Consider the following 23506-nt stretch of genomic DNA (forward strand, 5'->3'; position numbering starts at 1 on the left):
GAAGTGCTCATGGGCAAGCATGACAATCATACCTCCCCTGAAACATGAATTCTGAATGAAACCAAAAAAAACAAGCCAAAACGGCGAACTCATCACCTTCTTAGATTGTGCGTTTGGACATGCTTACAGCGATCGACATGCATCAGCATGCACATTGAGCCCCCAACATGCAAGAAGGCATCAGCATAATCAATCATATGGAGCTCTTGATTAACGGTAATGGCGTTTCTCAGAATTACATTGGCATCTCCTTGCATTCCAATCACCTAGATTTCATGCCTCGCTCTGCAGGCAGCCCTGTTAATTTTGTGTGAGGGGAGCAGCAATGAGTGCTATCTGCTGAGCCTTTGATATGCACTTATCTTTTAGCAGTTTCATATTAGGGAAAAGAAAATTGCCTTTAAAAATGACTGCTGCCTTATTACTGATGGGCCAATTAATTTGATGAAAAATAATGTCTTTTTGAAAGAGCGAGGAAAAAAATAATTATGGTGAATAATTGACAGGGAAGGACAAACGAGCAGGGATGATGTCCACAGAAGTTACTCTCATTCTGTAGTTCGTAAATATTACCTAATGATCTTTTTCATCATGAAGGCGAGGGTGGGGGGGGGGGGGTTATATGACACGCTTGGCCTAAAAGTGTCCAAAGCAGTCAAGAAGTAAGACATTTGCCTCAATGTTCCTTCAAGTGGGAGAGACAGACCGACCTAGATTTCCTCCTGTTTATTCAGCCATTTTAGGTGCTGGCTATTCATGTCTCCATTTCAGCACTCCCCAATCCTTACCCCCATATTTCCTATTCTTCATCCAGCGCAGGTTTCAGTGACACGTTTAGCCCACATGCTGAGGACCCTCACACTCTTTTACTCTAGTGGCTCTCAGAGCTTGATTTTAACTCACCTGTATTATTTACGCCCTCTTTTATGAATCCTACTGGAATGTTTAGGATAACTTTCCACACTGTAGAATTAATTAATAACTGGGACAAACAATTAAAAAGATTTTTATCACCACTCGGCAGCCATTTTCCCCCCATAGATTCCAGGGAGTTTGGTGCAGTTCTGCTTGATTTAGCACAGCTTTAATGCACCGGATGTGGTCATGAATTATAAATGAATAAATGCTAAGTGGATCTTGGACTGAAGGCCAACATCAAGCTGACTTGACAGCCATGCGCATGGAGATGGCATATGTTGCCCAATGTGGCTTCTGAATCCTCATCACAGGTACTCGGCCATACGTTGGATTTAATCAGCAGAGTTACGGTGGGGTGTGGAGCAGGTGGGCTCGGGGTTAAGGTGCCTGACTTGTTTTGGAGGACTCACCGGCCACTTTATTGGGCACATGAGCTCAGTTGCTTGACAGTACTAACAGCTAAACAGCAAATCACATGACAGTAACTCCAAACATTTAGGCATATAGAAATGGTCAAGAGAAGGCTGGTGGAAGTTAAAACCAAGCATCAGAATGAGGAAGAAGGGGATGTAAGTGACTGAACATGGCTTGATTATTGGTCTAGTAGTAGTTCAGGATCCATTGATCTGCTGGGATTTCCACACACAACCATCTCTAGGGTTCATAGAGAATGGTCTAAAAAGGAGAAACTATCCAAAGAGCAGCAGTTGTCTGAACCAGAATGTCTTGTTGATGCCAGAAGTCAGATGAGAGTGGACAGACTGGTTGGAGATGATGGAAAGGCAACAGTAACGCAAATAAACACTGGTTCCAACCAAAGCTTGCAGAATAGCATCTCTGAACAAACAACATGTTCAGCCTCGAAGCAGATGGTCTACATCAGCAGAAGACCACATCAGATACACTCCTGTCAGTAAGAACATGAAACTGAGCCTACAATACACACAGACTCACCAGAACTGGACAAGTACATAACATGATGGCATGAACCCATCTTGCCTTGTATCAGCTGATGGTGGTGTGGGTGTAGTGGTGTGGGGGATGTTTCTTGGTACACTTTCTGCCCCTTAGTACCAACATGGCCCGGTTTAACCACTACAGCATACCTGTGTATTAATGCTGACCATGTTAATCCCTTTATGAGCACAGTGTAGCATCTTCTGACGGAAACTTCTAGCAAGATGATGCACCATGTCACAAAGCTCACATCATCTCCAGCTGCTTTCTTCTTCACTGCACTCCGACGGCCTCCACAGTCACCAGATCTCAGCCCAACAGAGCAGCTTTGGGATGTGGTGGAACGGGAGATTCTCATCACTGATAAATTTTTGTTGAATCCATGCCATCAAGAATTAAGGTAGTTCCAGAGGAGAAAGAGGGTCCATCTCAAAACTAGCAAGCCCACACCTAATAAAATGGCTTTTCATTGTGCATACCGATACCGTTTATCTCAGGTTTACAGTTCTAATGCAACATGTACGTACACCCTGATGAGTGTTTATGCATATTTAATACCACCATTGTGCTCCATTCTCAGGTTTTAAATCATTCTGATAACATGCCTGATCCATTTTATTATAGCGTGTTTTATGCTTCACTGCAGCACTTTATCCACTTAATATGTAAAGCTGCATGTGGTATGTTTTGTAAACCTTTTCTTGAAGCACTTCCACGTGATAAATGGATAAACTCAGAGCATGGTGAATAGGTTATTTGAAAGATGTGAAATTAAATAATAACACTGATGTGAAGCAGGAGGTTTTGAAAACTGGGTGCTGTTTGAACACTGAGCAATATTTGGCTTGTGTGGCTACCTTTTTTAGCTCGTGTTTTACTAATTGAAACCATGTCACAACGTAAATCCACGACTGCTGTAAAGGTTAAAGCATGATGCAAATTTAAGAGCAGCTTCAGGGTTTTTATTATTATTATTATTATTATTATTATTATTATTATTATTAAAGCTTTTTCTTGAATGGAAATCTGGGGTTTTTGCAGAGAGGGATTAGAAAGAATTCCACAGGGAAAAGAAAAAGATGGACATAAGATGATGGAAAATCTGGGAAATCTACATAGTTTTTGATAAATAAAAAAACCATGTATTCACAGCAATAGGTTTTCTTTCACAACATTTACACAGCTGTATAAATTGTATCTAGTTGTATAAATAATTGAGATCAGATATCCGTAGTGAAAATACACTTATACTCATAATTCTGATGACCGCAAAATGCATTATCAACATTTGCATGAAAACGTAGTTTCACAAATCTACAGGTGGATTAATGGAAATGATGCCTTTGCAAACGCCCTCTTCTGCATTGCAAACTGTCACATGACCAATGAGGGATTACAGTATAACTTGTATATGAAATGTGAATTTCCACTGTGAATGTTTTCCAAATATCCCCAATATTAGTTGTTAAACTCTGGACAGTTATCCAGTAAACATCAGTATGTTTGTCCTTGGAAGATTCTTCAACACAGCCTAAAATGTTGATTTGTCAAAAAACAGAAGATTTAAGGTGCGTACCTTGATCAATGCCTTTGCTTTTTGGCTAAATCTTCCCTGAAATCATGTGATTTTGACAAGAAAGCATAGAAGGCCATAAGTCTGTAGAAATCATTCAAACAGGACCATAATAAAGACGAAAAAGCTCTTTTGCAAGCATGAAGTAATTTTTTCCAGGCTCTAAACAAATTAGTTAAACAGCAAGTTGCACGAGTTGCATTCCCTCATTTATGTTTTTTTTTAAAAGACAATAAAAATAATCTTTTCTTGAAATAATCTTTTAGGAGAAAAGAAAAGATCCATTCAGCTCTTCATTACAGACATCGGGTAAGCAGGCATCTCTTGGGCTCTGAGATTGATCTGTTGGCCGTGCACACACTGCACAGGTATCACACACACACACATTTCTCCTAATTTACCTCCGTTATATCAGAGTTAGCAACCGGAGATGCTTTTTTATCGTCATAGTAAATCATAATGTCTCCAACTTGAAGCAATTACGCTGCAAATGGTGCGAGTTCAACCTGCAGTGGTGTGTGTCTGCGGTGCTTAGCGGAGGGGAGCAACCTCTGCTTTCTCTCACGTCACCCTCCACAGACCTGAAGCAGCCGGTGTGAAAGATCAGAGCACTCTCCTGCTGTGGACGGCAGCCATTAGCATCAGCATGTTAACACCTGTTCACATGTTGATGTGAGCACTTCTGATCTTAATGTTAGTCACATGACCATTTTAAATGGACAAATAACCGGTTAGCTTTACAAAAAAAAAACAAAAAAAAAAAAACAAAGGATCGTTTATGCTTGTGCGTGGTCGTCTGCTTATTTGTGTGTTTACATCAGTCTGTTGTGCCTGAAGTGCGTGCCCAGAATAGTATGCTTATATAAACAGATGGATGAAAATGAAAAGCTGTGTCTCAGCCCTTTTTTTTCTCCCCCTACAGTCACTGAACTGCAGCTCGAGCTTTGCTCAACACTCATATATCCGTTTATGGCAACGACACAAACAAGAAAGATACGTCCCTCCTATTTTATTAGAGTTTCTGTAGCAAGGCTTTGATTAATTCCCACCCATTTTTTTTTTTTAATTGGGACGATGTGAAGCTAATTGAAATAGCTTTTATTTTTTCTTCTTCTTTTTTTTTTGGCCACCCTCCTTTTTTTTGTTCTTGGTTTTGCATACAACCAGAGACACGGTAGGGAGAGCGTGCAAAACAAACCAGAGCTGCTCTTCAAACAAGCTGAACTCTTTTGTGTCTATTCAAATCATTTCACCCTGTGACTTTTACCGAGCAGCTGCAGTCATGCATGTGATTCTGACTCAAGGTATTTTTCAATGAGGGACAAAAAAAAAAAAAAAAAAAAAAAAATCAACATGCACATCTTTTTCTTTTCTTCTCTTTTTGGTAGTTTCGCACGTCTTTACTTATGTTTGCATTCAGTAAAATGCAGCAAGAAGGCTGTTTTTTATTGGAAAATCGTTCATTTTTAGGACCAAATGAGGGCAGGACTGAACATGGGATGAATTGGGTGGCTGCTTGATTTATTGCGCTCTGCTCACACTGCGGCCGCCAAATAGAAAGTGCTCAAATTCTGCAGCACATTAAATTAAATATCTGCCGAACAGATTCTAATTTGATCACCAAGCTGTTTCAATTTCATTAGCCTGGTCCCTAATGGACTTTCACAGCATATTATTCCATCTTGCACAAATCCTATTCATCCACTTCTTTAGTTTCTTCTTTTTTTTTTGTGCTTAATGAGCCCCCTGGTGCATGAGGACCACGCGGTCCAACACAGCACAGTGTGACGTCACACTTAGCTGTTCTCTTCTTAGACGGACGCCGAGTCAGAATCCATCAAATTAGAGTACTGTTTAAGTAAATGCAATCATCCTCAAGATTTATGACAAGCATCCTCTTAACAGCTGCTGCAAAGCATCAGTCCAGGCAGAGTATTAATGCATCGTGGCAGTGTTGATGCTGAGTACGTATGTGACCCTGCGCGCTGCCTGATTACCTGTTGTTGGTAACGCTGTGCTGTAATGGTGTAAATGAAGTAATGTAGCAGCAGGTCAGGCTGATGAAAATTCATAGCTGAAGTTTTAACACGCCTCTGTGGTTTGGCAAGCTTGTCGGAATGCAATATGCATTGTAATTACCTAAAATGTGTAGTGTTTCTCAGTATAAGCGGAGATGAAATGACGCTCACGGCCGTGTGAGGGGACCTCTTATACAAATAGTGTTTTCACTGTTGCAAATCTATTCGAGAAGTTTAGTTTGCTTTATAAAGGTCCACATTTTAATCACAGAAGAAGAGGAGCGACTTTTTGATAAGAAATTATAAATGGTTCACATTTGTAAAGTAGATAATGACCATCTGTTCAGCACGCTACCTTGTAGTTGTCTCATTCACAAATTCAGAAAACAGCACCGCTCATCATATTGTGCTCTCTGTAAGCAGCATCTTTTCATCACACACTGATGAAAATATCAGGGGCGACATGGGATTTGGTGTCTTTGCAAATGACGCTGAATGCATGTGGGCATTGAATCGGCAGCTTTCCAGCTGTGGGCTGTCAACTCAGTCTATCAAACCACAGTTGCATTGTCATGACTCAATCAACACATCTCTTTTTCAGTTAAAGGATAATGACGCAAACTTTTTTATATTGACGATAATGTATGAATCTTTCATTTTCACTGTCAGACAACACTCAGCAGGGAGACAGTGGTTTAGCAGCTTCAACGTGTTTAAATTGGCAATTTTATACATAAAAACAGTTTAAGTGTAAACGCTCGTGTTGTGTTGCAAACTTAAGGTGTAGCCTTTCAAGCAGCTCATAAAATATGAAGTCCTCCAATGAAAATAATTGGTTAGCCTGTTTGGTTTTTCACACAACCCCAGTTTGGGGCCTCTACTTAACTACTACCTGTACAGATGATCAGAAACACATACAGCTCATATTAAGTGTTTCCATGTGAAAATAAAATTCTTTTCCAATGGTTTCCTTTGAAGAAACTGCAAAGTTTTCTTTGCAATTATGTGCAGCACTTTGCTGCAAGTTCAGCATCCAGATGCAACAAGTAGCTACATTAAGCCAGAAACACTGTAAAATACTGATGCTAAAGCATGAAGCCTCGTGGTTGCATTTAGACAAAGATATTGCTTGTTTAGAATTGGAAATAACAAAAACAAACATCACAGTTTAGACCAAAAAACTTTCTACCAGGTTATGGACGTCCATTTTCAGCTGTGCAGGCCCACTATTCTGCAGGGTTTACATGTCTCCCTGCTACAACTCCTGCTGCAACTCCCAGACGTTTGCGAAGTTTTAAACAAGCCGGCTAACGATTCACTTATTGGAATCAGGCGTGCTGACGCCGGGAAACATCTAAAACCTGTACTGTAGAGGCTTTTAAGAGTATCCGTTCATCAAATCTCTGCAATGTTAGGGCTCAGTTATGTTCCCTTTATTTACATCTGAAAACATCACTGCCCCCGTTTCCACCATGTGCTGATATTGCTATGAGGGAATACATCCACCAGGGGGCAGTACAGAGCTCAAAGTCCATTTCCAAGCTCTGGTGTCAGTTTCAAAAACAATGCACGATAACAAACATGGTGACAATGCAGAAGACCTTAATAACACTTCAGAAACAAGCTTTAAAAGTGTGTGTGCAGTAGATGTCTGATTTATGTAGCCATGAACTATATTGTAACGTGTTCGCCTTTTCTTTCTTCTTTTTGCTGGTCACATTTAAGTTATACCACACAACACTGCCCCCCCCCCCCCCCCCCTAGTTTCCGGCGGTACTGCTCCGTTTGCTGTGTTTGGATATTCATCAACAAGCTTTCTGAAAAGATATTAAAACATGTGAAGTGAATGCTAAAGGCAGTCAGAAGGCTCCATCCATATGCATATTTGCATATTTGATGTTGCGCATGAGGCCTCAATGCCTTTGACTCCTGGCCTTATTTTGGGGAACAGAGTCTCCTGAAGCTTGGATAAAACTGGTCAATTTGAACTCACATTGCACCCGTCCTTTAGATTTACTATGTCTAACAGTAAGAGCTGTCAGACCACCTTGGAACTTTATAGTAAGCTACATTCAATGATAGTAGGGAGCCAAAGGTTCTTTCAGGGGCAAGCACTTTATAGAGACAACAGAGCCTGGTCCTACACCATAAAGTCTGGCAGTAATGATTAGAATCAGTGCACTGTCAGTAGTCTAAGTTCCAGAAGACTGAAAGTGATAGCATAGAGCTGGAGAGGACTCTGCGGTAACACTGATAAATGTTTTCACCAGGCCGTCCGCCATTAGTGTCAGGGCAAGTTACAGCCACAAGAGCGGACAAACAGGAAACAGAGAAAGAGTGTGTGTAAATAATTGATAAAGCTGACCCTGCGCGATTCATATTCTGCAGCAGCGGATCAAAGAGCGAGGCTCCAAGTTTGACATTGAGCTCGAGAGCCGGAGTCAAAGCTATTACCTACCCTAGCAGCTCTGCTGCCTGTGTTCGAATTAAAAATGCAATGACTCTTCTTCCTCTGGCGTGGACTAACTCTAGCTAGCACACCCAGGCATTAACCAACTGGCTAATGGACTCACTGGTATTAGCCCAGCAATTACACCGGCACTAAGTAAAGCCGAGTGGAGGCCATTTTGTTCCTGTCCACTCGAGGAAGCCGTTCCTGGCCCTCTCAGGTGTGAAATACAGGCTGTGTTGAATCGCTGGGTTCTTTTAGATGTGATCAATATTTCAGAAGCATCCAGGCTTCTGTGCCTTGTATCTTCCCACATGACTTCTCACAACAGCTCTGCAGCTCATTATGAACATCTGAATGAACATTTGAGCCATTTAATGATTTATTGGGGGGGGGGGGGGGGGGGGGTGAAATTCCCAGTTTTCAGAGGAACATTTATTTGAAGAGTGCATTAACATTGTCACCCCATCAAACTATGAACTATGCAGTCTCTGCTTTTAACATGAAAAAGTAAAATTGTGTCTGTAATTGTGTCAGCCTGACAGAAGCTCATTTTTTTTTCTAAGTTTTGTTTTGTCATCGTTCGTTAGCAGCACCTGCATCTGCATCGCTTTTACACCCCGTATTGCTTAACTGAATGGCAAAATATGCTTCTCTCTCTCCTGCTTGTCTGCATTTGCAACATTTTCATAAAGAACCAATAAAAGCAAAAAAATTCCCTAAGTTATGCTTATTTGTTTAGACTGGAATGGGCACAGCACTAGTCAGTGACGAACAATATTGAACAATGCATGCCACTTTTCTAACATAACACCATTTTGGGGGCTTTTTGAGTTCCAGACACCACAAGTTGAAGATTTCTTTCCCCGTGAAGATGAATATTTCTAAATCTAGGTCACAAAAACATTTCCTACAACAGCTGGGCACAGCAGTTTGAAACAAACTTTAGTCAAATATGAATAAAGAGTGTTTTTGTTGAAGCTATATTCCATGCAGAATTAATCCTAATTTGTTGTTCTGATGGATAATGACAACACCAGTATGCTGTATGAGGGAATGACTCTAGATTAACTACACTGCCCATACTTTGGCTTATTGGGTTTCTGGACAACATAATGGTTTTTAGACTGCATACATGGACTATACTCATTTATTGAATCAATCCATTATCAGGGATTCATGGAAATTGCTGACAGTACCATGAATGTAAAGTATCTGTATCTGTAGGAAAACACAAATTCATTACGACGCAATGAGTTTCTAAAGCAAAGCATGAATCCGAAAGATTTTCTATCCATCCATGCATCTATTTTCCCACTGCGAAGGGCAACAGGTTCAGGCTTTAGACCCAGACATCCTTCTCCCCTGCCACACTCTCCAGCTCCTCTTGGGAATACCAAAGTGTTCCCATAATCCCTTTAGGTTAGGTATGCCTCAGGATCTTCTCCTCCCATAGGACATGCCCAGAAAAACCTCAAGGGGAGGTGATAAAGAGATGTCCTCTTCATGTGTCCAAACCATCTCAGCTGACTCCTTTCAAACCAGAGGAGCAGCAGTTCTACACAGAGCTCCCTCCGGGTCTACAAGCTCCCCATCCAGTCTCTCCGGCTTAGAGATGAGGAGCTCTGAGGGAAGCTGTTAGTATCTGCAATCGCCTTCTTCTGACTACTACCCAAACTGTGATTACCATAGGTGAGAGTTAGAACATAGATACCCCAGTAGATTAAATACTACAACACATTACTGCTGACTAAGCCCTGTCTGTCTTCCCATCTCTCGCTAACAGGATTCAGTGATTCTTTAACTCGTTAACTTGTTCTTTAAGAGTCATTGTTTCTTAACTTAGAGGTAATACCTAATGATTAAAATTTAACAGCAACCTCTGGATGATTTTTTTTTCTCACACTTGTTTGGCTATACATGTTAAATATTTACTGCATGTATTTACTTTCAGTAATTACAGCTTTCAGTTTCAGTGTTTTCAAGACCATAACAAGTATGCAATATTCCCGCTGAGCTCAAGGCCTTTCGGGTTGTCGGTAGATTCTGTGCATGAAGAAATAAGTAGCACTAAAGGCCAGCGTGCTCACAACACATCCCTTTAAAAGCCAACTAACGCCGGACCCTTTAGCAAATTTCTGACTGCAGTATTTGATGCGCACTGGAACAGACAGCTGCAAATGACTGTGACATCTCAGAGTTATCTCTGTCAATTACTTAGGATAAATGGCTTTGGCACCGTGAAGGCCAGGTGCATCAATCCAGTGTGTCTCACATTGTCCCGTCTTCTGCACTCTATTGATTCTGCTCCCACTGCCTCTATGATCCAGTTTTGATGACCCTTGACCACAGAAGCTAACTTGAGCACTGATGTCAGATGAATGGGGGGGGGGGGGGATATGTAACCCAAACTCCCACCCTGGGACATGTTCACATTCTGGATACAGGATCTTCCTCCCTCCCAACTGAACCTTAATATAGATTCACTGGAGTCATCCCACTACAACTACTCTAGCCATACCCGATTTCAATCAAGGTTTGATTGGAATGTAATACCTTTTGTGGGGGGAAAAATTCCCACTTTAATAACATTGTCTGACCTTAAAGTGCTTCCAATGCACATGATGAAGAAAATGCCAGACACATGCTACATATACGAATCTCACTATCTTTATTGTCAGCTGGTTTATTTCCTTACTAAACATGGTGATGCAACCCATCTCACCTCCATAAAAAGGCTGTCAGATGTATTTATTCATCTGGAGGTTATGCGGCTTAACAGAATGACCAGTCAGCGTGCTGGTGACGGTAGTCTGTTGTGCGCAAGTCGTCCTCTGCGCAGCAGCTGTCTGCTGAGAGCCTCAATGGCTGTCTGCAGGATCACCCACCACAGCTTTGAGTGATTCTCTGTCTTTCTGATTTGCCTGCGGCGACTCCATGTGTTGGAGGCATTGATTGGCGCTGTATTGGATTGCGGCGGGGCTGATTACTGATGTCAGCATGCGCCGGGGCACGTGGGAGCACCGGAGTTCTGTGTGCCAAGCCTGGACTTGCTAACAGCCAAGCTGGGGAAGGGAGGGGTGGAATTACATTTATCACTCTTAGTTATATAGAACATGGATGAAACACTCCCACCTCAACTGTAAACTTAAATAACATGCTTGGGGGGACGATGTAGGCTGAAGAAGATTGTTGGCCAATTATTCCAATAAACTGTGATTTCATGTCCACTCTTTGTCAGTGAGAGCCGTTCTGTTTCTTTTTTAGGTATGTGGTGCTTAAGAAGCTAACACTCTCCTGGGTACAGCTTATGACTTTGTAACTGTGTGTGCGTCACTGTCTGTTTGGGCTCAACTGTGTGTATCATTTTGCATCATTTGTTTACAGCTAGAACAGCGGCCATCATCTTTTCCGCTAAGAGAACAATAGCCATTTTTCCCCTTTGCTCAGGAGACAATGAAGTGCCTTCCTGCCTCGCGAGCGACAGGCCAATAAAAAACGTAATTGGATCTGTCAGTCAAACATTGCTGCAGTGCCGGGGTGGGCAGGCAGGTGGGTGGTGGTGGTGGCAGAGGCGCGAGGGGTGGCTGGACAATGGGAGCAGTGCAGAGTCAGAGAGGTTGCAAAGCACCAACACGCACAGGATTTCATCTTTTGCACTTTGGCTTAAAGCACTCGGCAACGGCTCCTGAAGGTGTACAGTTGTCGCATTTTGTTGTATGTTTGTACCAGGGCTGGTGCTGGTAGGGGGGACCATCCATCTTTGTTTGTAGGTATTAGCGGGTAGGTATTATGGCTTTGATGTGGCTACATAGGAGAGCTGCTGCTGCCAAAGCCTCTGAAGTTCACAATGGATGCACTACTGCTGCGTGTGTCCACGCTTTTGTTCACACTCTGGCTGTCAGACATGTTGTTTTTTCCTACCAGGAAAAGGCGCTTGTCATTAGTCAGGAAGGCCGAGATCATTCAGTGGAATTCTCCATGGTACAGCACACAGGCAGAACGTCACCTTGTCACATTAAATCATCAACATATTCTGCCTATCTGGTCCATCTCTGCAGATGCGTATACCTTGCCATGTGCATGCCTGTGCACACTTGCGCCCACACTTCAGTTGTAAGCTCTGACTTTTAATGACAACTACTTATATTAAGAGCCCATTTACAGCCACTCCGACAGAGACGTTAAGTGCGCATTCAGATTCTCTGACTCCCTCTCCGTGCACTACCTCGGCTTTTAGGAGAAGGCATTCTCGTGTCTTTTGTGACATTCTTTTTCCATTATTGGATGGAGTTTGTTTCAAGGGAGAGCTGCTCTACTGTCCATTGGATTACGGTCTCAAGCACAAAGTAATGGTGTTCTGGGTCTCTTTTTATGAATAGACAATGGATGTTTTAAGTATGAGAGAGTGAGCCACATAGGAGTTAAGGGAATCTACATACGAAACAGTCGCCACAGGGTTCATATTTGACTCTTTGCTTTTGGAACATTGTGACTTCTTAAAAAGCTATGGAGAGATTGTATCTCTAAATGATGAGCTAGACTTTAATTCCAGATAATAAAAAAAAAAATAGACTCTTGCCCCTTTACACTTAAAAAAAAAAAAAGATGCAAAAATTATCCTAAATTTTGAGAAATGAAAAGTGAGTTCTGTCTCTTTTTCAAGGTTTTCTGGAAGTTTTATATTCTGTGAAACATGTAGGAGAAAACTAGATTTAGAAGTTTATATTTGTTACATATTGAACCCTTATGGATCTTTTTTTGTTTTTCACAAATTCAGCAGAAAGGTGAAGGGAACATACTCAGCAGAAATACACTGAGACAAGAAGGCTACGACTTGTATTTTTATCTTTTGTTCTGATTTGTAGTATATCTGAGAGTGCAGCTCGAGGACTTCCATTGGCCTTATTAAGCGCTCTTCTGAGGTATCAAAAGCATGTGACATTTAACTGAGGTCAGTAGGATTAAGTGATGTGTCCTACAATGCATTGTAGCAGTCTTGCAATGCATCCCTGCTGAAAAATTATATGAATTTCTGCTGAATATTATCAGGGTCTGTGTTTTTAAAAGTCAGCCATGCAAAGCCAATGCCTCGGCTGATCAATTAACAACATGTGTCTGCTCCCCCTTCTCCATCCAAACACTCCTAATTTTGGTTTTGTTATGAGAAATGGTCCCACTGCTCCAGGCTTCTAAAGAAAGTAATTACAACGAGAGATTCCCTATAGGGGATTAAAACAAATGACACAGAAAACACAGCTCTTCCTCATTGCCTTGCCACCTCTTGTAACGCCTACACAGCAGTGAATACAGAAGCTGTCGCAGTAAAACACACTGGCAGCTCGTGAAAATTAGTGGGGTTTAAGAGAGAGGAGTCAGAAAATGGCAGGGAATGCATCTCGATTTATGGACGTGGTGAAACTGCTTTAGCATCGGGAGCTAAACAAAACATATGGCAATCATAGAGTTCGCAAGAACCGCCGCAGAAAAAGGCATCTGTCCTGCCAGTTTCATAGTGACAGGCTGCAGGGAGCATAGCGCACGAGCGACCTCAGGTTCTCTGAGCAGTTCACCATTAGCACCGGCCGAGGGCATTCATCCAAACAGCCTTATTGAACTTTTTACATTCGTTTTATTGTATAATTAATTCATCGTGTAGGTGGACTCGTTGTACAGAGGCAGTTCAAATGTTTTTGTTCATTTAGCACCGATGGTTGTGGCACATTTGATGTGTGGTATTTTAAAGTACACTTTGCAAAGACTGAGGATTTCCCCACCAACTGTTCCTACTCTTTTTGTGTGTGTATTGCAGGAACAAGGCAAAGTCGGTGTGACATTCAACATCGGGACGGTGGACATCAGTGTTAAGGAGACAACCACAGCAGTAAATGATGGTAAATACCATTTGGTCCGATTCACTAGGAACGGGGGCAACGCAACCTTGCAGGTGGACAACTGGCCGGTCAACGAGCACTTTCCCACAGGTACTGTCCTCATCATTAATCCTTTGTCACATGAAGTCTTCACACTTTACTGTGCAAGGCTTAAGCCACCCTTTATTTCTTTGTTTTTTTGTTTCCAAGCAGGCAGACTTTTACTCTGATAAAATGAGCTTCATTAATGGTTCTCCAAGCTTTTTGAAAGTTTTTTTTTAGACTTTCTTGGACTATTTATCCTCTTTTTTTGTAAGTTCTTGTAACTGAATGCTTTCACTGGAATGTGTGGTTTTTATTAAGCCACTTAATACTGCCCTATGAATCATTCTAGCATAAGAAGGCATCTAACTCCAGGGATAAACCAGTGTTGTGTCAACATATGACAGACAACTTGGCAAAGAACCAGATTGTAAAATGTATTTTTAGACACTTTACTATTAGCAGCCTTTTAAAAAGATATCATTTGTTTCCACTTCTGTAGCTGCATGTAATAAAATGTAAAAGATAACACGGGAAGTGTCAAAGCTATCTAGAGATGATGAGCAGTATCTGAAACTGATGACCTTGAGTAAGTGGAAACAATTCCACAAAGACCTCATACGGCACCTGAGAGATGCCTTTGGGCCTTCAGTTGATCCATCTACTGTTCACTGAAGCCTCTACACAAATGGTCTCCATGGAGGGTGGCTGTCAAAAAGCCATTCTTTAGAAACAAAGAGAAAAAGCTGGGGTATGACACAAGAACTGGACTAAAGATCAGTAGGAACAGGTCTAATGATTGATGAATCCTCCCCAGATCCAACACTTGAACATTTTTTTAGCATTTTTTTCTTTAGCACAAGGCTCCCAATATTGAAAGAAAGGCTTTTAAAAGTCCTTCAAGAAGCCTGGAGAACTATTCCTGAAAGTATTAAAAAAAAAAAAAAAAAAGCTAATGTCTAAGCTTGTTGCATACTCAAGAAGCGAGGAACATAGTTCTTGTTCTCAAGGCCACAAGAACAAGAAACAAGATTGTTTTAAGCAGGGCAGAATTGAGCACAAGGTGTTTGTGTCTTTAAATGCCAGATTTGTTATACATTTACGAACTTTCTTACAACCTCAATCAGCTGTTTATTAAAGGTATCCAATGAAGCAAAAATGCAGAAGTGGCAATTTATCGCTTCATGCTTGTCTGCGTTGACCACACCCACCCCAAATGTCCAACCGATCACACTATACTTCTTTGAGCCTCTTGAGAAGAAAGTTCTTCTTGGTTGATGTGTTGAGAACAAGCCACAAGATGTCCCCAACCATGTCCACAAAAAGACATCATTTTCTTCTTGTGACCTCCAGAACAACAGAAAAGTTTGTGCTACTTGCAGAGTATGTAACAGGCTTTAGAGGGTTCTTATGTTCAATAATAAGACTGAATACTCATTTTCAAGTTCATTAGAATTGAACGAAGTCTTTACCTTCTGACTCTATTAAGTCTCTTCTGAAGACACTTAATGAAATTAGGGGTGGCTCACGATTTTTGCACAATTCTGGAAGAGTTATTGTATAGTTGTTGACCCACTGGACACCATCTACTTTTGCATGCAGAGGACTCCCCAAGAGGCAAGTGCAGCAAATACAAAATCAGCTGAGTAAAATACCTGCCTGTGCCTCAAAAATACCCATTTACAGCATCGTGCCTGTCTCCACAGGAGAGGAGCATTCTGAGCTCAAACCCTTTGTCTTGCAAGAGGCATCAGCTGCGTAACATCTGGCCAGTTCATTTGGAGAAAGGGATACAAAGGCATTGAGAACCATTTGATCGGTGGGCGAGTAAGGAAGGGATAGGCAGGGACTGAGGGTGGCCTGTTGGCCAGATAACGCTGCCGCCTGCCTGTATCTCTCATTCCCAGGTCAGCAGCAGCACAGCAGCTGAATACAAATAGGGTCATCAAACCAAGCCTGCTCCATTTGGAGGCTCAGGCACTCTCCTCATTTAAACAGATATGTGCTGCTCAGCTAGCAAGGTGAGCGTGAGAGAAGGAAGGGTGAATTGAAGAATAACCCTCTCCTGCTTGTACTCAGCAGTTCATTAAATTAAGGTGGGCGCTCCTCAAGTTTGATACCAGTGTCTTTGAATCAACCGACTAAGAAGAAACCACATCGCCCCGTCCCCCCAACTCTCTTCAATTTCATTTTGTCAAACGGAGCGGACACAAAGGGAAATAACAGGGACACAAAGTGGTAGTTGGGGTAAAAACACAGGGGTGACATAAGATACCATGAGCTTCATTGATCACTGGGGTAAAATGTCAGCATAGTGGTGAGATATAAATAGCCAGAAAGATATGCAGGACAAATGGACAATGCTGAAGAGGAAGTAGTGTTCTGTTACCAGATACGGCGCTAATGTCAACTGAAATCTGTCCAAGGTTGGGAGGTGTGCCACTAGCCAAAATAACAAACTGAAGTGATGTAGTGCCGGTACTACTAGAGGAACAGGCTAACAAATATGAGTTGATTTCATATATTTGTCCACGCAGCCACTCAGCATACTCTGAGTTGCCATGCCTACACCAGCGACATGACGGTGAAGGCTTCTGCTGGCATGGCTTGGCATGCTCTTATGGTTCAGTTTAGTCCCAACACAGGTTGTATTAATCTCTTTCTTTTGCCATTAGCCACTTTTTTTTTTTTTTTTTTGGTTGACCAGATAATGTTAGACACATTTCATAACTGTGTTTCAGCCACAGTAAAGCTGGAAAATACAGAGAAATCCATCACATTTACAGCTACATGCAGCACTCACCGAGGGAATTCAGTTTAGAACGCCGTCCAACCACTCTCCGCCTCGAATGGCCTTTGATTAGAATTAGAAATTAAACATGCTCCACTATTTACAATTGTGCTCATGGATGTCAGTGTCTGTGGTCACACTGAGCATCAATGATGCATCTTATGTTAAAGAATCAACTTAAAATCCAATTTTACCTCAATCAAAGTCTGTCCCCACTGTGGTCCACCTTCTGCTGTCTTGAAATGGAGTTTGATGTCCATGGAATCGAAATCGTGGTAATTCCTTTCTCACTTCTGCACTGGTAATTTGCCGGACATTCAACTGCGATTGATTTTTTTTTTTACCCTCCCTCCCCTGTAAAGACGCTGTCATATTGTGAGTAATTAGATGTTCGGGTTCAGACTCATCGACTGCTTTCTCACACTCCAGTACCCTACTTGAGAAGGAGTAAAGACATGGGTACTGGTGATTTACTTGTCAGTTGAAGCTGAAGAAGAATAACCTGAAGGATGTAAATTGATCTTCTTAATACTGGTGTACCAGGAGGAGAAACTTAGCAGGTTGTATTCTTGTGCATGTTTTTAATTGCTCTGTGTTGTTTTCATATTTACAACTTATGCGGTCATTTAGCATTTTTGACAGACATATTATCAAATCAAATCAAATCAAACTTTATTTATAAAGCCCTTTCCTACAATAAAATGCAACATTGTGTTTTACACAATATAAAAAACACAAAGAAAATTCATCAGCCCCTCCCTTCTCACACTCAAACACATACACACTCATACACACACCCAACCTACATCAATTTCCAACACTTGACTTAAACATCACACATACACCTACGTAGTTATATATTAGTATACCCGTCAGTAGGTAAGTGCTGACTTTGAGCAGTCTGTCTGCATACATGAACCAAGTCAGAGATCTTATAACCTTTAAACAAATCTTCAGATCAGTTTGGTAATTAATCATGCACCAAACTGACCATAAGTGATAAAAAAAAAAAAGTAAATTTTTAAACAGCTCTAAAGTATTACATTTCAAAATGTAATTAAAATAATTATTTGGCCCCCACTTGGTCTTAAATTTTGGTAGTTTCTTCGACTCTACATCATTGTTTATTTTAAAATAAAAAACTTGAAAAAAAGGTGAAATACTAAGAGTCCCCCCACTGCTTAAGGAGCCTCATAGCAACTAATGCTAAGCACACAATGCTAAGGAGGAAAGACATCAGCAGAAATCTTAGGGATGCAGCTGTTGTTCCCATCAGTCTTCTCAAACAATTTGGAGTCCTGGAACAGGAGACGAAAATGTTCAAGATAGCTGTAGAAACTTCTGCGGACAATAAAAAACCTCAGACTCTTCAAGCCTCAGTTAGCGTGTTAAAGCCTCTTCTTACAGTATAGAGAACATGACAGTACAGCTTATGTTAGCAAAGGTGCACAGGACTTATGGAGCAGTGACTTTTGCAAACATGAGACCGAAGTGGAGACGTTTGGTCATCAGACCATTTTAAAAGAAGACCGAACACAGCATTTAGTCACAAACACCTGAGACCAGCCGCCACGTATGGTGGTGGAAGGGTGATGATGTGGGCTTGTTTCGTAGCTACAGGACGTAGACGTATACTGAATTTTAACACAAACTGTTTCTATACATCATTATTAAATGTAGTTCTTGGATATATGTAGTGTGTTTATTGGTCAACCTCTGCTTTATGTATTTTATCCTAATTTTATACGATTAAATGATGATGGTCTAATATGTTTTATTTTTCAGATTTTTGGCTTTAATGTTCCGATACAGTTCAGTAAACATGACAGAAGAATTTGTTTCACATTTTCACATTTGAAAGTCATAATTTTGCACATGTAAACCTGTTTGACTTCTAAACAGCATGTAGCGCAATGAAAATCCACCACATGCAAAACGACAGAACAAAAAACAAAAAAAAAACCATGCAGAGGGTTGAATAGATGACATAATTAAATGATTAAGATTCAGCTACAGTGCTTATCTCAAGAGCGAGGACATGTGACAAGGACTAATTAATCCCAGTGCCGACCATGGAGGAGAAGACCTCAGGTCAGAAAATGTTTTAGCTGCACTTGTTCCCAGGTGTACAGCAGTTTTGCACATCATACAATGTGAGAATCATGTCCCGGTTGTAGCTGAATGAAAACGTGGACTGTAAGAGGCAACCAAATTTTATCCTTGACTGAGTAAACGATCATCTCGTGCCTGATATTTAAATTAATCTCATTCATAAAATGCAATTTGAAGATGCTTTGATATACTCTGTGTGGTTGCAGTTTGCATCATTGGAGTCCTGCACTGCACTTTACTGAGATTGGACTTCTATTATTCTCCATAACTGTAGAATCTTAGACAAATACACTAATTTGTTGAAAATGATAGATGCTCAGAAAGTTGAAGAAGAAGCTGCTCGGATTGCTGAGGGTTTGTTTTTCTTACCTAATAAGATATTCAAGGAGTGTCTGACATGTTCTAAACTTTATAATCAAGAAGAGGTAGATTATTCTGTCAGCAGTTACAGATTGAGAAGATCTGTTTTGAAATCATGCAAATGGACTAGCAGCTTGTTTACATTCTGTCCAATCGTCTCACGTCTTGTTGCACACTTCGACTTTATCGTAATGCTTCTGTTGTCTCATCGCGGCAATTACTTTGAGTTCACGGACAACAGAAAGCTGCAAATATCAGATGCAACTTGCAATAAAGAAAAGATTAAACCATCCTATAATTGTCATTACAGTCTTTGCTTTGCGTTCATGCAAAGTGCAAAAGATGGGAGGAAAAGGATGCCAGGGGATTAAGTTCTTGGACCTTGATGTCAAACCCAATGAGTTCACTAAATACACTATCAAGACTGTATTAATCTTTGTACATATGCTGGCTTTCAAAGAGCAGGTTTACCAAATAAAAATAGAGTATTGAGAAATACGTCTTCACAGTGCCGTTGCCATCAACAACAATGTACCCACACTGATCCCATACAGGAACATTTCCATCAGGCTTACTCGTGTGTTTATGTGGGGGCGTTGGATTTTTATGTGCATGTGTGTGCATGCTGACTGCTTTGTCTCTTCCTTTCTCTAATTATTCTCCCCTTCCAACAGTGCCCTCTCAGATCTCCATTCTTTTTCTGTCCTCAAATTCCTTTTTTATCCGTGTTCCTCCTCTTGCAGTCGCTGCTCATCACGGTTTTTTGCATCTCTCATACAATCCTGTGTACTTGTGTGACAGCCCACATTACTGCAGGGGCTTGCCATTGTTTAAGAGGGCTCCAATTTCCTTATATAACACTCTGAATAGCTGTACTCTTTTGATTGCATGATCCTTTTTTTTTTTTTTTTTTTTGCATGAGTTTGGATCTTAGAATCAAAGATTTACTTGGCCGAGCCGGGCAGAAATTGTGCATCACCCTTTGCCTTTAGCTGGCTGTGGTTCAGGCGTTGTCTCAGATGAATGACTATTAGCCTAACGACTGTTGGTGCCTGGGGGAAAGCATATCCATGATTGTGTAAGTGTGTGTTCCATCGTTCTGTGGCGTGTTCAAGAGGGTCGGTCATGGCGAGAAAAGCCTTGTGTTCATTTTCAAACACATATGCGTTCAAACGCACAGATGCACACAATCTTACAGCTCCTGCAACCTGAACCAGACATAACAAGTGGTTTCAAAATATCTGACATTATTTGCCTTGAAACAGAAGCAAGATAAATCTATGTCCACCCCTGGGCCAAACACGGTTAGCCCTGTCTGTAACACCATCTCCATCACTTTCAGAACTAAACTAAGGGTACGAGCCGCTAGTCTCAAGACTTTACATTTGAGTACGACCTAATAATAGATAAATTTACTCCTTGGCTTTGTCTGACACCTGCGAGCGAATGTATGGAAGATCAAGGGATAGCAAGCAGGAGAATATGAAGGACATAGGTGCAGCTACTGAGGGAATACAAGCTTAAATGGAGTAGAAGACAGAAACAAGTTGAAAAAGAAAAGAGAGCAGAGAGAAACAGGTGGATGGGTAGAGAAGAGGAGAAATAGAAGAGAGAATGAGTGAAAAGCAGATAAATGATTGAAGAATTCTGGCTGTAGGTGAGGAGGCCTGAATCTCAGAAGAGCACAGCGAGAAGGAAAATAGCAGGAAGCAAATGAAGAAGCAGAATATCGCTGGACGGATGGTGAACTGGAGATAGAAGGAGAGAATAGAAATGAATGAGTCAAGACAGATGAGGAAAAATAAGAGATGAAAGTCAGGTGTAGATTGCAAAGAGGTTGGTGGTACAGGATATTCATAACCAGCGGCTGCAGTGTCTTGCTATGCATCTGAGCTGTGGAATGATGGTTTTTGGACAGGGCCACACTATATCAAATGCACTCATCATCCTCTAAATGTATGGAATGCCAGGAGCCTGTCATGGTAGCCATTTTCTCAGTTTTGATGTACTCTCAGTTCTGGCCCTGTGATGGAACCCTGGTGAGATTATTCTGGCAAACAAGCCGAGTAGAATGAAGCGACTGACCAACAGACGATTGTTGCCATGCCAGTGTTTGTGTCGACTGATAGCTGCCGCCAACAGGAGAAAATCTACTCATTGTTTTGGCTGGGAAGGAAAACAGTGGTAAAGACACGGATGAGGGCAAAAATAAACAGAAGGAAACACAAATATTTTTAAAGATCTGGAGAAAAATAGGTTATAACTCGATTTAAAAGCTTTGTATCCATCCACTTAGTTATGCATATGGATGCAGGGATGTGGAACATTAGCATGAAATACTCTGAGATAGCATATCTCAGTGAATAAATAAATAAATAGGACGTTCTCCATTAATCTTTAGCACGTATGGATGTTGGAAAACACACTTACCACAAACAAACAAATTGGAAATACTTTTAGCGGCAGCAGTTTGCATGTCAGCAGAGTGTAGTGGGAATAATGACTCACAATGCATTTGGGCAGCGATGTCATCTACATGTATGAATAGATATGAAAACCCCAGAGAAATTGGTTTCAAAACTCAGGTTTTCCAAGATAAATCTTGAAGATTTAGCAAGGCTGCACCATAATGGTTGTGTGTGTGGGTGGGAAGGTTGACACTGACATTGACACAGAAAATCTGCTATTACCCACTCTGCTCAACAGGACTTATTAAATTGATCACAAATACATTGAAATTTGTTTAAAAAACAAGAAAAAATTTGGAAATTTCTTGTCTGGGATGCCAGGTATGCCTACAGATTTACAGGTCTAAGATTAGCTCATCTATACCACACTGACAAGCAGAATACCTTTGATTTTAACCAAAAGACAAGAAAATACATACTGCTTTACTATTATATAAGAAAACCATCAGACATGTCAACTACCTCAAGTTACATCTAGTTGAACACCTGGTTATCATTTGAAATCAAGCAACTCATATTAGCATGCCATGCATGACCTGGCAAGATGCTGCTAAGTGCTCAGTTGATGTAGCATGCTAGCAGTTGAGGAGAATTGAGTCAAGCTCGTGTTGCATTCATTTACCTCAACTGTCCCCAGTAAAAATTCATAAAGCTGCCAGCTGGTAAATAAATCAGGTGTTCCCTTTGCTTCTCTTTCTTCAAAAATTAGTATCATATTAAGTGGGCCATATGCATATAAAGTACTGTGTACACTCGTGCAAGCTCATTAATTTAGCGCCTTAATCCACCTAGCATAAATATGATTCTTTGAGTTTGTGTGTAGACCTGTGTCACATATGATCTTTCTTATTCACAGAATTACTTATTTATCTCCTTGTTCCTCTGCACAAGTAAGCAGCCCAAGTCCTTCAAAGTATAGCATCCATAGTTCCATGACGGAGTTAGAAAAGTTAGCTATAGCACAACAGTATGATAGCATGGTTGGCTAGTTCCATGCTAACACGTTTGTAGACCTATTAGTAATGCTGTGGAGTTAGAGATAGAATTGTTTTTTGGTTTTCTTAAATTTCTACTCTGCAGCATATTAAATAACTTATAAGTCCAAAAGTTCCTGAAAAGAAAATGAAAAAATAAACTATTTAACAGTCCAACTCCACTTTTAGTCTCCATTTTGTATTATGTAGGTTTTAGTCTTTTGGTATGTTTAGACAAACTCTTGTTTGAATTTGATCTATTCTTACTTTAAAAATCCTATGTCCTCATAAAACCTGAATGCCTCGTCTAAATTTTCCAATTTTTAATCTGTCTGGATTTCAGAGTCAAGGCTGATTCCTACAAATACTTCATTTCACCCTCTCGTTTTTGACCCCTTCAAACTGAAAGGTCGAACAAAAATCTTTGCGGAATTACCTCACCACTTTTCTTTGCAAAGGAAAAAAGACATGAAACCTTGAAGGCAGACAGATTTTTTAATAAACAATAGAGTTATTATTGGCAAGGTGATCCATTCTTAAGTCACCTCTAGAAATTGAATATCAAATTGACAAACTGTAGAGATTTTTCTCATTAATTGGACAATTAGCTCATGGGGTATTTCATTACATGGAGGTGCCATCACCTCATTAATCACTGAGAACAACGTAAGAGCAATACCTGAAACCACATCATTAGCACAACAGTTTGAAGTTTCTTCTCTCAGGTTTAGACACAATTTCCCTCCAACAACAACAAGAACATGTGACTGCTTTGAGACAAACGCATAAACTGGAGATAAGATGGACAGATTAAAAACTGTTTGTAGATGCAGTTTATCCTCCTTCTTCAGCCTTTCCCAGAAGCTTCCTGGCTGCCCTCCAATTTTTCATACAGCCACCATGCTTTCCCTTGTGGCACTTGTCCAGAGGACGGTGTATTTGGCTGTCACTGGATACCTGCTAGAGATCAA

At 40.9% G+C, this 23506-nt stretch overlaps 1 protein-coding gene across 1 annotated transcript in view; it reads left to right on the forward strand.

Annotated features, from left to right (window-relative positions):
* Positions 1-23506, forward strand: part of nrxn3b (neurexin 3b) — a gene marked incomplete at its 5' end in the record, with an annotated part of 250073 nt that overhangs the window by 186068 nt on the left and 40499 nt on the right. The window contains one exon of the mRNA XM_079255634.1: positions 13728-13899. Within this exon, the coding sequence (XP_079111760.1) occupies positions 13728-13899 (172 nt within the window). The remainder of the gene's footprint in view (positions 1-13727; positions 13900-23506) is intronic.

This window comes from Telmatherina bonti (assembly GCF_933228915.1).
Source record: "Telmatherina bonti genome assembly, chromosome: 16".
In the NCBI taxonomy this organism is placed as follows: domain Eukaryota; kingdom Metazoa; phylum Chordata; class Actinopteri; order Atheriniformes; family Telmatherinidae; genus Telmatherina; species Telmatherina bonti.